This window comes from Schistocerca cancellata, chromosome 4 (assembly GCF_023864275.1).
Source record: "Schistocerca cancellata isolate TAMUIC-IGC-003103 chromosome 4, iqSchCanc2.1, whole genome shotgun sequence".
Lineage (NCBI taxonomy): Eukaryota > Metazoa > Arthropoda > Insecta > Orthoptera > Acrididae > Schistocerca > Schistocerca cancellata.
The window spans coordinates 193182461-193195833 of NC_064629.1; the positions used below are offsets into that span (position 1 = coordinate 193182461).

The window sequence follows — 13373 nt, forward strand, 5'->3', positions numbered from 1 at the left end:
AACCATATGTTTTTGGGGGTGTCCGGATACTTTTGATCACATATTGTACTGCAGCGTCCTCCGTACAGCCTGGATCTTTCATCACGTGGCTTTTTCACATCTTTGACGATCTGAAGAAAGACGTGCATGGACGTCGGTTTCAGTCGGACGAAGAAGTGCAAGAGTGGGTGCGGTTGTGGATCTGTAAGCAGCCGACCGCAGTCTACGTCACAAGAGTTGATCGTCTCGACTCCAAAAAAATGGTTCGAATGGCTCTGAGCGCTATGGAACTTAACATCTGAGGTCATCAGTCCCCTAGACTTAGAGCTACTTAAACCTAACTTACCTAAGGACTACACGCACATTCGTGCCCGAGGCAGGATTCGGACCTGCGACCGTAGCAGCAGCGCGGTTCCGGACTGAAGCGCCTATAACCGCTCGGCCACAGCGGCCGGCGTCTCGACTCCCAATAGGATAAATGTCTTAAGGGGCTCCGGAAAGGCTCAAAATCATGAAAAGTTCAATTTTTACTTTTTTGCGTTTTCTGAATCTGCAGACTATTACCTTTTAATAGATATATAATTTATTCAATTCCGAAGACTACAACTATTTTTAAATTTTTTTTGAAATGTGTTCTACATGGGCGTGACCCACTGTGGCGCTGTTAAACTGCTGTCAAATGGTGTTATTATTAACGTCCGTGTTCATCAGGTACATTTTAGTGATGTGAGATAAAGTATGTGTTGTGGCTAACCTATTTTCAGAGACTTAGCAGCACCTGAACTGTTGAAAAAGTGTATTCACGGAAAAACTCAAAACCCCAATGAAAGTGTAAATAGTGTTATATGGTCGAGAATCCCCAAGACTGTATTTGTTGGAATAGAAACACTTCACTTTGGTGTGTATGATGCTGTTGCGACTTTCAGTGATGGCAACATTGTAAGGTGCAAGGTATTTAGAAATATGGGGATGAAGATAGGTTCTAACATGGTACGAGCGATGCTTGCTTTAGACAAGGAACGCCTTCGGGCTGCAGACGGGGCTGTAAAGAGTCTAGAAATACAAGCAAGAGTAAACAGGAGGAGGAACAAGAGGAAGCTGGAGGAGGAGTTTGCAGAGGATGAAGATAATCCATCCTATGGACCTGGAATGTACTAAAAAGTTAATCCAATCTTTGTCGCTCGATTCCCAAAACTTTTATTTTCTCATACACAGCCTTTTTCCAAAAAAAACTGTATATTTTTGAATATATAAATAAAAAATTGCAAAACATGTTGTGAATTTTCATTACAATTGAAAAAAAATCATCTTTAATAACTGAACTAAAATTTTGTAAAATCCCTGTGTTAAGTTGTAGCCCATATTCCAATAAATAATCTGTAAAAAGTTCAACCTCCTACCTCAAATACTTTGTGAGGAAAGATGTAATTTATAAGCGTCATTTTAACATTGCAAGTATAGGGCGTTCCGGAGCCCCTTAAGATGTATGCTGATTACTTTTGAATGGAATCATTCCGCGGTCCCGTTGCGGCGGCTGTTCAGTTTTCATTTGGGTGCCCCTCGTATCTAGCAGAGGTCCATTATCTCAGTTTCAAGTTAGCTGACGCGACCAGGCTGATTTAAGAGACGCGGTGTACTAACAGCGTGTGTTCCACAGGCAGCGGCGAGCGGCGAACGTGGTGTGCTACGACGAGGTGGGCTGCTTCAGCGATTCGGGCGTGTTCGGCTACTTGGACATGCTGCCCGCTCCACCGCAGGAAGTGGGCACGCGCTTCATGCTGTACTCGGGCCGCACCGTCGCGCCGAGACACCTGAACGCCACCAGGCTGCGCTCCGACGTCGCGGAGGCCGCCGCCGCCTTCAACGCGTCGCTGCCCACCAAGGTCATCGTGCACGGCTTCGGCTCTAGCTGCTCGCACGTGTGGGTCTACGAGATGCGCTCTGCCCTCATGACCGTCGTGAGTACACTGTGTCTGTCTTCTCAAAATCACATACTTGATAAGTCGCTACAAGAACTTGTTAAGGTTGTTCGGGGATATTTTCTGAAGTTTAATAAGCCACAGCTGCAAAATACTAACACGAATTCTTTACAGACGAATGGAAAAACTGGTAGAAGTCGACCTCGGGGAAGATCAGTTCGGATTCCGTAGAAATGTTGGAACACGCGAGACAATACTGACCCTACGACTTATCTTAGAAAACAGATTAAGGGAAGGCAAACCTACATTTCTAGCATTTGTAGACTTACAGAAAGCTTTTGACAATGTTGACTGAAAAACTCTCTTTCAGATTCTGAAAGTCGCAGGGGTAAAATACAGGGAGCGAAAGGCTATTTACAATTTGTACAGAAACCAGATGGCAGTTATAAGAGTCGAGGGACATCAAAGGGAAGCAGTGGTTGGGAAGGGAGTGAGACAAGGTTTTAGCCTCTCCCCGATGTTATTCAGTCTGTATATTGAGCACGCAGTAAAGGAAACAAAAGAAAAATTCGGAGTAGGAGTTAAAATCCATCGAGAAGAGATAAAAACTTTGAGGTTCGCCGATGACATTGTAATTCTGTCAGAGACACCAAAGGACCCGGAAGAGCAGCTGAACGGAATCGACAGTGTCTTGAAAGGAGGATATAAGATGAACATCAACAACAGAAAAACGAGGATAATGGAATGTAGTCGAATTAAATCGGGTGATGCTGAGGGTATTAGATTAGGAAATGAAACGCTTAACGTAGTAAATGAGTTTTGCTATTTGTGGAGCAAAATAACAGGATGATCGAAGTAGAGAGGATATAAAATGTAGACTGGTAATGGCAAGGAAAACGTTTCTGAAGAAGAGAAATTTGTTAACATCGAGTATCGATTTAAGTGTCACGAAGTCTTTTCTGAAAGTATTTGTATGGAGTGTAGCCATGTATGGAAGTGAAACGTGGACGATAAATAGTTTAGACAAAAAGAGAATAGAAGCTTTCGAAATGTGGTGCTACAGAAGAATGCTCAAGATTAGATGGGTAGACCACATGACTAATGAGGAGGTATTGAAAAGAATTGGGGAGAAGAGAATTTTGTGGCACAACTTGATTAGAAGAAGGGATTGGTTGGTAGGACATATTCTGAGGCATCAAGGTATGACAAATTTAGTATTTGAGGGCAGCGCGGAGGGCAAAAATCGTAGAAGGAGACCAAGAGATGAATACACTAAACAGATTCAGAAGGATGTAGGTTGCAGTAAGTACTGGGAGATGAAGAAGCTTGCACAGGATAGAGTAGCATGGAGAGCTGCATCAAACCAGTCTCTGGACTGAAGACCACAACAGCATTTGGTATAAGGGGCCAGGCGCGATTCCAGGGATCGATTCTGGGACGTTGAAAGAGAGGGCGGCAACGGGGCACAGTTTGTCTCTGTCTCTGCCCTTCCTCCGCCACAAAATATACGAAATTACATTGTCGTGGGCAGAGCTTGTGTAGTACGCATTTCTGCCACTAGGCGTGTATAGCGCAACTTGTTACCAGTTCAATGCCGCCGTGTTGTGGACCTAGCTTGTTCTGTTCATCTGCAGTGATTGTTTTTGCTAGCGCTGTTTTTTATGATGGCAAGTTTAAGTGAACAACATGCATTTATGATGCAAGTTTAACTGAACAACATGCATCTATATTCTTTTTTTCTTCTTGGTAAAAACGCTGCTGAAACTGTTTTAATGTCGAAAACAGTGTACCAAGATGACGCTATGGGAAAAACTCGAGTGTACGAGTCGTTCGCTCGATTTAAAAATGGCATGTCGATTGATGACAAACCTCGTTCTGGACGTCCACCAACTGTCAAGAAACGTCCATCAACTGCCCAAATTGACGAAATATTGAAAAGTTCATTCAGAGTTTGTTCCCCCAGATGAGACCTTCATTTAAACCTGTTATTTGGAAGTTTTAAGAAGATTGCGCAACAATGTTCGTCAAAAAAGACCCGATTGTGGAAGACAGAAGACTGGTTATTCCACTCTGACCATGCATCTGCACACACAGTTCTCTCTGTTAAACAGTTTTTGGCTAAAAATGCCCTACGAACCATACTCGTCTGCCCTGGCACTGAGTGCCTTTTTCTTATTACCACGTATGAAAAGAACCATGAAAGGACACCGATTTGACAACATTGAAGAAGTGAAGAAAATAACGAGGGAGGAGCTGTCAGCCTTTTCTGAAGATGACTACAAAAAATGTTTCTAACAGTGGAAGCATCGGTATCAGTTGTAATGGGGAGTATTTTGAAGGGGATAAGGTTATATTGCAAACAATTTGAAAATATATGGCTTTTTAAAAAAAATCCGTTTTTTTGGGAATCTCCTCCCCCCATATATTTAGTGTATCATAGATTCCTAGAACTTTAACAGTAAGAGGGAATTTCCGAAAGTAATTTTCTGCATTGCTTTTGAAAGAGAAGATGGTACAGCAGATGACACAAACAAACGCCATATTAATCCACACCCATTGCTGGTTCAACGACGGAAGGAGCGTAAGCAGAAGAGGAATGATGCATGCGCAGAGTGCTGAAAAACGGACAGTAGCAGTAGACCGGCGTGCCTTAGGGTATTCGACTACAAATAAATGGTTCAAATGGCTCTGAGCACTATGGGACTTAACATCAGAGGTCATCAGTCCCCTAGAACTTAGAACTACGTAAACCTAACTAACATAAGGATATCACACAAATCCATGCCCGAGGCAGCGGTCGCGCGGATCCAGACTGAAGCGCCTAGAACCGCTCGGCCACACCGCCTGGCTTATTCGAGTACAAATAACGATTGCAGACGGACGTCTTCCGACAACGTGGTCGCTAATGGAAGTGCGTGCTGTTATCCGGTATAAATGGGCACAAGGAGCTACTGTGTCCATCATCCATGAATGCCTACAGACCATGTATGGTGAAAAGCTCATGTTGCGTCAAATAGATGGCCGCTGGTGTTGCATGTTCAGAGGAGGAATGCAGAGTGTGGAGGATGAAGTTCGAAGTGGGCATCTCTCCACATTCAAAAATGAAAACAACATTGCTAGAGTACAGGGCATAGTGTTAGCAGGCAGGCACGTAACAGTATCAGACACGGCAAATACACATGTACCGTGAAATGTTGCGTTACCGAAAAGTGTCTGCAAGATGGATGACGTGAAACCTGACTCTGGATCACAAGAGTACAAGAATGGGAATCAGCCTCAGTCACTTGATGCGGCATGCACAAGAGGGAAATGAGTTCCTGTTCAGAATCACCACTGGTGATGAGACACGAGTGCACTGCTCTATCCCAGGACCCAAGGCTACCTCAATGACGTGGAAGCATCACAGTTCACCAGTGAGGAAAAAATTCATAGTGCCAGCTGTGGTGTCACAGCGAGACACCACACTTGCTAGGTGGTAGCCTTTAAATCGGCCGCGGTCCGTTAGTATACATCGGACCCGCGTGTCGCCACTATCAGTGATTGCAGACCGAGCGCCGCCACACGGCAGGTCTAGTCTAGAGACTCCCTAGCACTCACCCCAGTTGTACAGCCGACTTTGCTAGCGATGGTTCACTGCCTACATACGCTCTCATTTGCAGAGATGACAGTTTAGCATAGCCTTCAGCTACGTCATTTGCTACGACCTAGCAAGGCGCCATATTCAGTTACTATAATTCATATCTTCAAGAATGTATTCTGAACAGATAATATTGTGAATCATGTACCGTCAAGAGCGACGTTCATCTTTAATGGATTAAAGTTAAGTATCAAACTAATTACGTCCGCTTTCTGAATTCTCATTCCTTGTCATGTTCCAGACCTCGCGTCAGTATAGTTCTTCCCTCCTCACGCCAGCCTGCGTGAGCTAAAACACGTGCACTTCGGCCTCCACTCGTAACACGGTGTTGGCTCTTCTGCTAACACAAAACCAGCCTCCACAGGAAATGTTGTGGCCACAGTGTTCTGATATGCAAAAGGTGTGATTATCCTTGATTTCCTCCAGCAAGGGACTATCAATGCAGCACGCTGCTGCGACAGCCTCATCAACCTCAGGTGTGCCATTCGATGAAAGAGACCAGGGCTCTTGAGAGAAGGGTTTGTGCTGCTGGACGACAGTGCAAAACTACATACAGCAAGGCTCACACAGGATCGGATTCATCGCTTCGGATCGGAGAGATAGGATCATCCAGCCTACAGCGTCAGTCTACGACCATCAGTCTTTCATGTGTTCCCTGCATTGGAAGCCGAATTCTCGGGATGTCACTTCCAAACCGACGATGAGGTGGAGCAGGCTGTGCAACAGTTCCTTTCATTCCAGGGCACCGGGCCATTTCTTCAAACTGATTGCATATTATAACAAATGTCTCAGCTGTTGGTGGCGACTATATGCAACATTTATAGTTCATGATACCATGGTGTATTTGTTTTTGGCAATAAACTTTCCGTTTGAAAAACAATGACGAAACTTGCTTTCCAAACGTCCCTCGTAACATCAATAGCATATCTAAAATGTCGTAATATAATAATGATAATAATAATCTGTTACCATCAGTGCAGCATTTTCGAGACTTACTTTGACTGAACTGAACTCTGTCCGACCAGGCCTCTAAAGACCCAGCGGCATCGACAGACCGCCATGTCATCCTCGGCCAATAGGAGTCACTGGATATATGGAAGGGCATGTGTCAGCACACCGTTTTCCTGGCTGTTGTCATTTTCGTGAACCACTACTTCTCAATTAAGTAGCTCCTCAGATGGCTTACAAAGGGCTGAGTGCTCTGCATTCCAACAGTGCGTGGCAGACCGAATGGTGACCCATTTCAGTGCTAGCCAAGCCCGACAGCGCTTAACTTTGCTTATCTGACAGGAACTGATGCTACCATTAGGGGAAGAATGTTGGCTCTTCCACTACTGGCCATTAAAATTGCTACACAAAGAAGAAATGCAGATGATAAACGGGTGTTCATTGGACAAATATATTTTATTAGAACTGACATGTGATTACATTTTCACGCAATTTGGGTGCATAGATCCTGAGAAATCAGTACCCAGAACAACCACCGCTGATCGTAATAACGGCCTTGCTACGCCTGGGCATTGAGTCAAACAGAGCTCGGATGGCGTGTACAGGTACAGCTGCCCATGCAGCTTCAACACGACACCACAGTTCATCAAGAGTAGTAACTGGCGTATTGTGACGAGCCAGTTGCTCGGACACCATTGACCAGACGTTTTCAGTTGGTGAGAGATCTGGAGAATGTGCTGGCCAGGGCAGCAGTCGAACATTTTCTGTATCCAGAAAGGCCCGTACAGGACCAGCAGCATACGGTCGTGCATTATCCTGCTGAAATGTAGGGTTTCGCAGGGATCAAAAAAATGGTTCAAATGGCTCTGAGCACTATGGGACTCAACTGCTGAGGTCATTAGTCCCCTAGAACTTAGAACTAGTTAAACCTAACTAACCTAAGGACAACACAAACATCCATGCCCGAGGCAGGATTCGAACCTACGACCGTAGCGGTCTTGCGGTTCCAGACTGCAGCGCCTTTAACCGCACGGCCACTTCGGCCGGCTCGCAGGGATCGAATGAAGGGAAGAGCCACGGATCATAACACATGTGAAATGTAACGTCCACTGTTCAAAGTGCCGTCAGTGCGAACAAGATGTGACTGAGGCGTCTAACCAATGGTACCCCATACCATCACGCCTGGTATACGCCAGTATGGCGATGACGAATACACGCTTCCAATGTGCGTTCACCACTATGTCACCAAACACGGATGCGACCATCATGATGCTGTAAACAGAATCTGGATTCATCCGAAAAAATGACGTTTTGCCATTCGTGCACCCAGGTTCGTCGTATGGTACACCATCGCAGGCGCTCCTGTCTGTGATGCATGGGCAAGAGTAACCGCAGCCATGGTCTCCGAGCTGATAGTCCATGCTACTGCAAACGTCGTCGAACTGTTCGTGCAGATGGTTGTTGTCTTGCAAACGTCCCCATCTGTTGACTCAGGGATCGAGACGTGGCTGCACGATAAGATGCCTGTCATCTCGACTGCTAGTGATACGAGGCCGTTGGGATCCAGCACGGCGTTCCGTATTACCCTCCTGAACCCACCGATTCCATATTCTGCTAACAGTCATTGGATCTCGACCAACGCGAGCAGGAATGTCGCGATACATAAACCGCAATGGCGATAGGCTACAATCCGACCTTTATCAAAGTCGGAAACCTGATGGTACGCATTTCTCCTCCTCAGACGAGGCATCACAACAACGTTTCACCAGGCAACGCCGGTCAACTGCTGTTTGTGTATGAGAAATCGGTTGGAAACTTTGCGCATGTCAGCACGTCGTAGGTGTCGTCACCGGCGCCAACCTTGTGTGAATGCTCTGAAAAGCCAATCATTTGCATATCACAGAATCTTCTTCCTGTCGATTAATTTCGCGTCTGTAGCACGTCATCTTCGTGGTGTAGCAATTTTAATGGCCAGTAGTGTACTTTAATGCTTAAAGTAAAATGTGGTTTTTGGGAAGGAGTCATGACCTCTCTATGAACATTCCACCCTCTTTTCTGGATCAGAATCTTTAGTGGACCCCCGATCTCCACTGACTCGTTAGAGAGTATTTGCATTTTGTTTCTGTTGTTACCCACAATTACGTTTGTACATAGGGACATGTCCGAAGTTGAGGCCATTGCGCGACAAGAGTGGCGCCTTCTCAGAAGAGAGTACATGTTCCCGGTTTCCAGCAGACATAGTCCTGCTGCGGTACAGTGTGGGAGTGAATTGACGCGCCAACAGGAAACGAACTCCAAAGCTGAAGTACACTGGACAGTACGATACTGGTGAAAAAAGGCACACAGATTCTCCGTGATATTCTAGCCGTATATGGACTAAATGCATTGTCGCGTCCAGCTAACCTGCTGCCAGCAATATGACCAAGGCCGCACAGTTGTCAATGATGCTAGTAAGGAGACAGGTCATCGACATCGACCACAGACGATAGTATCCAGCCAATAGAGGAACTGATTCGCAGCAGTCGTAGACTGTCTCGGACATTGCGCAGCAGATGCACATCTCAATAGGCAGTGGCCATATCATCATCCGAGATCGTCCGCAGTATCGTTGCTCACATAGGCGCAAGGAGCGTTGCTCCTTGGCAGGCAATGATTTACTAAGACGCTTCATTATGGGCGATGAGGCATGAGTCCTTCAAGACATGGGTTCCTCATTTCACACCTGAAACAGAGAGAGCGTCTGTGGAATGGAGACACACTGCCGATGAAATGCAAAGTTGTGCCATCAGCAGGGAAGTTCACGGTCACCGTTTTCTTCGACTATGGAGGAGTCGTATACAAAGAGTTTATGGCGTGGGGCACAACCACTAAAGGCGATTCGTAGTGTGCAACACTGACATCGCTACGCAACGCCATAAAGAACAAGAGACGTGGAAAATTGAGCAGAGGTATTGTTCTCACGGATGACAATTCAACACTCCTCACAACGGGCATAGCACGAGCTAAGCTTCATCGATTTCCATGGAAGGTTTGGAAACATTCGCCATACAGTCCAGATCTTGCGCCATGCGATTTCCATCTTTTCGGCAAGCTGAAAGGAATTATGGAGGAAAAGAGGTTTTCCAACGATAATGATGTTTACACAGCAGCTCTCGAATGACTCCTTGACCAAGGAGGACGTTTCTACGAGTATCTACGAGGAATTGAACGATTGGTATAGCGTTCCAACCGTCGTTTACAGGGCTTGGCGACTACAAGGTGTTTCAGAAGTGTTGTTCAATAATTCACTCATGGAAAGTGCAGGCCAAAAGTAACTAAAAATCTCCAATAAACATGGATCCATAAATCAGCCGTTGTTGAAAATGGTTCAAATGGCTCTAAGGACTATGGGACTTAACAGCTGAGGTAATCAGTCCCCTAGACTTAGAACTACTTAAATCTAACTAACGTAAGGACATCACACACAACCCCTCCCGAGGCAGGATTCGAAACTGCGACCGTAGCAGAAGCGCTGTTCCAGACTGAAGCGAGCGGCCGGCTCAGCCGTTTTTGAGATACAACACATTTTCAGTTGCTGTTCAACAATATTTAGGAGCACATGGCATCTCTAAACGTCAAAGTATGTGTTCGGCTGCCAAGGAGTATCGTATACTGGTTGCAGACCACTTACATCTCTTCATGGCGATCACGTTTCCCGACGGCTGTGGCATTTTTCAACAAGATAACGCGCCATGTCGCAAGGCCAGGAGAGTGGTGGAGTGGTTCGAGGAACACAGTGGCGATTTTCAGTTGATGTGCTGGCCCCCCACCTCACCAGATCTGAATCCGAACCAACACATGTGGGATGTGATTGAACGTGCATTCAGAGCTCATCGCCCCCCTCCCCGGAATTTATCGGAACTAGATGACTTGTATGTGCAGATGTGGTGCCATCTCCTTCCAGCGACTTACCATGGTCTCATTGTTTCCATGCCACGACGCGTCGTCGCTGTTATCCGTGCCGAAGGTGGACATACCGGCTATTATATAAGTGCTCATAATGTTCTGGCTGATCATTGTAGGTAGCAAGTGCTGCTCTGAGATGAAGAGTTTGGCACAGGAGAGGAAGTCATGGCGGGCCTCATCAAACCGGTCGTAAGACTGTTGACTTAAAAAAAAAAATTGTCTCTTATACACTCATATTCATAAATTAAGGATAATGCTGATACGTGGTGAAACAACACGCTGATGGGGGGTCTGCGGGTTTAAATCACCTCGGGGTATGACCATGCGGTTAAATCACCTCGGGGTATGACCATGCGGTGCATTTAACCTGCGGTCGTCGCACGGTGGCGCTGGCAGCAGTCCACATACGCAGAGGTGTGTTGATGCATGTCAGAGTATGGTGCAGCGAGTAAGTGTGCAGACGTTTTCAGACGTGCTAATGGTGACTGTATGTTGAAAATGGCTCAAGGAACACATATTGATGACGTTATGAGGGGTAGAATACTAGGGCGACTGGAGGCTGGTCAAACACAGCAGGTCGTAGCACGGGCCCTCCGTGTGCCACAAAGTGTGATCTCAAGATTATGGCAACGATTCCAGAAGACAGGAAACGTGTCCAGGCGCTACAGTACGGGACGTCCACAGTGTACAGCACAAAAAGAAGACCGATATCTCGCCATCAGTTACCGCAGACGGCCACGGAGTACTGCAGGTAGCCTTGCTCGGGACCCTATCGCAGCCACTGGAGCAGTTGTCTCCAGACGCATAGTCTACAGACGACTGAACAGACACGGTTTATTCGCCCGGAGACTTGCAAGGTGCATTCCACTGACTCCTGGTCATAGGAGAGCACGTAAAGCCTTGTGTCAAGAACACAGTACATGGTCATTGGAATAGTGGTCCCAGGTTATGTTCACGGACGGGTCCAGGTATAGTCTGAACAGTGATTCTCGCCGGGTTTTCATCTGGCGTAAACCAGGAACCAGATACCAACCCCTTAATGCCGTTGAAAGGGACCTGTATGGAGGTCGTGGTTTGATGGTGTGGGGTGGGATTATGATTGGTGCACGACATCCCGGCATGTCTTTGACAGAGGAACTGTAACAGGTCAGGTATATCGGGACACCATTTTGCACCAGTATGTCCGCCTTTTGTTGGGTGCAGTGGTTCCCACCTTTCTCCTGATGGATGATAACGCACGGCCCCACCGAGCTGTCATCATGGAGGAGTACCTTGAAACAGAAGATATCAGGCGAATGGAGTGGCCTGCCTGTTCTCCAGACCTAAGCCCATCGAGCACGTCTGGGATGCCCTCGGCCGATGTATCGTTGCTCGTCTTCAAACCCCTACGACACTTCAGGAGCTCCGACAGGCACTGGTGCAAGAATGGGAGGCTATACCCCAGCAGCTGCTCGACCACCTGATCCAGAGTATGCCAACTCGTAATGCGGCCTGTGTACGTGTGCATGGTGATCATATCCCATATTGATATCGGGGTACATGCGCAGGAAACAGTGGCGTTTTGTAGCGAATGTGTTTCGGGACAGTTTTCTCAATACCGTGGACTTACAGATCTGTGTAGTGTGTGTTCCCTATGTGCCTGAGCTATTAGCACCAGTTTTGTGTAGTGCCACGTTGAGTGGCACCACATTCTGCAATTAGCCTTAATTTGTGAGCAGGAGTGTAGATGATGAATCTATCGTCTTCCAAATGATGCATTTCCTGAGCTTAGGACTGCGTGCCGCAGGAAAAATGCAACGTGATCTGCGTGGACTGGGAGAACGGCGCGGCGGTACCCAACTACGTGCGCGCGGCGGCGAACGCTCGACTGGTGGGCCGTCAGCTGGCTCAGCTGCTGCGCTCGCTGGGAGCCGAGCCGGCGCGCACCCACCTCATCGGCTTCAGCCTCGGCGCGCACGTCGCCGGCTTTGCGGGGGCCATGCTGCGCAACGTCTCACGAATCACTGGTGAGCACGCCTAAGTAGATAGATATAATCGTCCGTAGAACAATACAAATCGCACGGATGTCGTCAAATGTTAGAACAGTGTTTCGTATTAAATAAACTTACGAGGGGTACCCAAAATAAAAAAAAAATTAAAAAGAACTTTGCCGTGGGCGGAGTATGTTGTTCTACATATACATCTACATGATTACTCTGCAATTCACATTTAAGTGCTTGGCAGAGGGTTCATCGAACCACAATCATACTATCTCCCTACCATTCCACTCCCGAACAGCGCGCGGGAAAAACGAACACCTAAACCTTACTGTTAGAGCTCTGATTTCTCGTATTTTATTTTGATGATCATTCCTACCTATGTAGGTTGGGCTCAACAAAATATTTTCGCATTCGGAAGAGAAAGTTGGTGACTGAAATTTCGTAAATAGATCTCGCCGCAACGAAAAACGTCTTTGCTTTAATGACTTCCATCCCAACTCGTGTATCATATCTGCCAACTCTCTCCCCTATTAAGTGATAATACAAAACGAGCTGCCCTTTTTTGCACCCTTTCGATGTCCTCCGTCAGTCCCACCTGGTAAGGATCCCACACCGCGCAGCAATATTCTAACAGAGGACGAACGAGTGTAGTGTAAGCTGTCTCTTTAGTGGACTTGTTGCATCTTCTAAGTGTCCTGCCAATGAAACGCAACCTTTGGCTCGCCTTCCCCACAATATTATCTATGTGGTCTTTGCAACTGAAGTTGTTCGTAATTTTTACACCCAGGTACTTAGTTGAATTGACAGTCTTGAGAATTGTACTATTTATCGAGTAATCGAATTCCAACGGATTTCTTTTGGAACTCATGTGGATCACCTCACACTTTTCGTTTAGCGTCAACTGACACATGCCACACCATACAGCAATCTTTTCTAAATCGCTTTGCAACTGATACTGGTCTTCGG

At 46.6% G+C, this 13373-nt stretch overlaps 1 protein-coding gene across 1 annotated transcript in view; it reads left to right on the top strand.

Moving 5' to 3' along the window:
- The window catches only part of LOC126183258 (uncharacterized), a 368835-nt gene that overhangs the window by 316670 nt on the left and 38792 nt on the right, over window positions 1–13373 (top strand). Inside the window, exons 3-4 of the mRNA XM_049925074.1 lie at window positions 1637–1937; window positions 12215–12434. Of these exons, the coding sequence (XP_049781031.1) occupies window positions 1637–1937; window positions 12215–12434 (521 nt within the window). The remainder of the gene's footprint in view (window positions 1–1636; window positions 1938–12214; window positions 12435–13373) is intronic.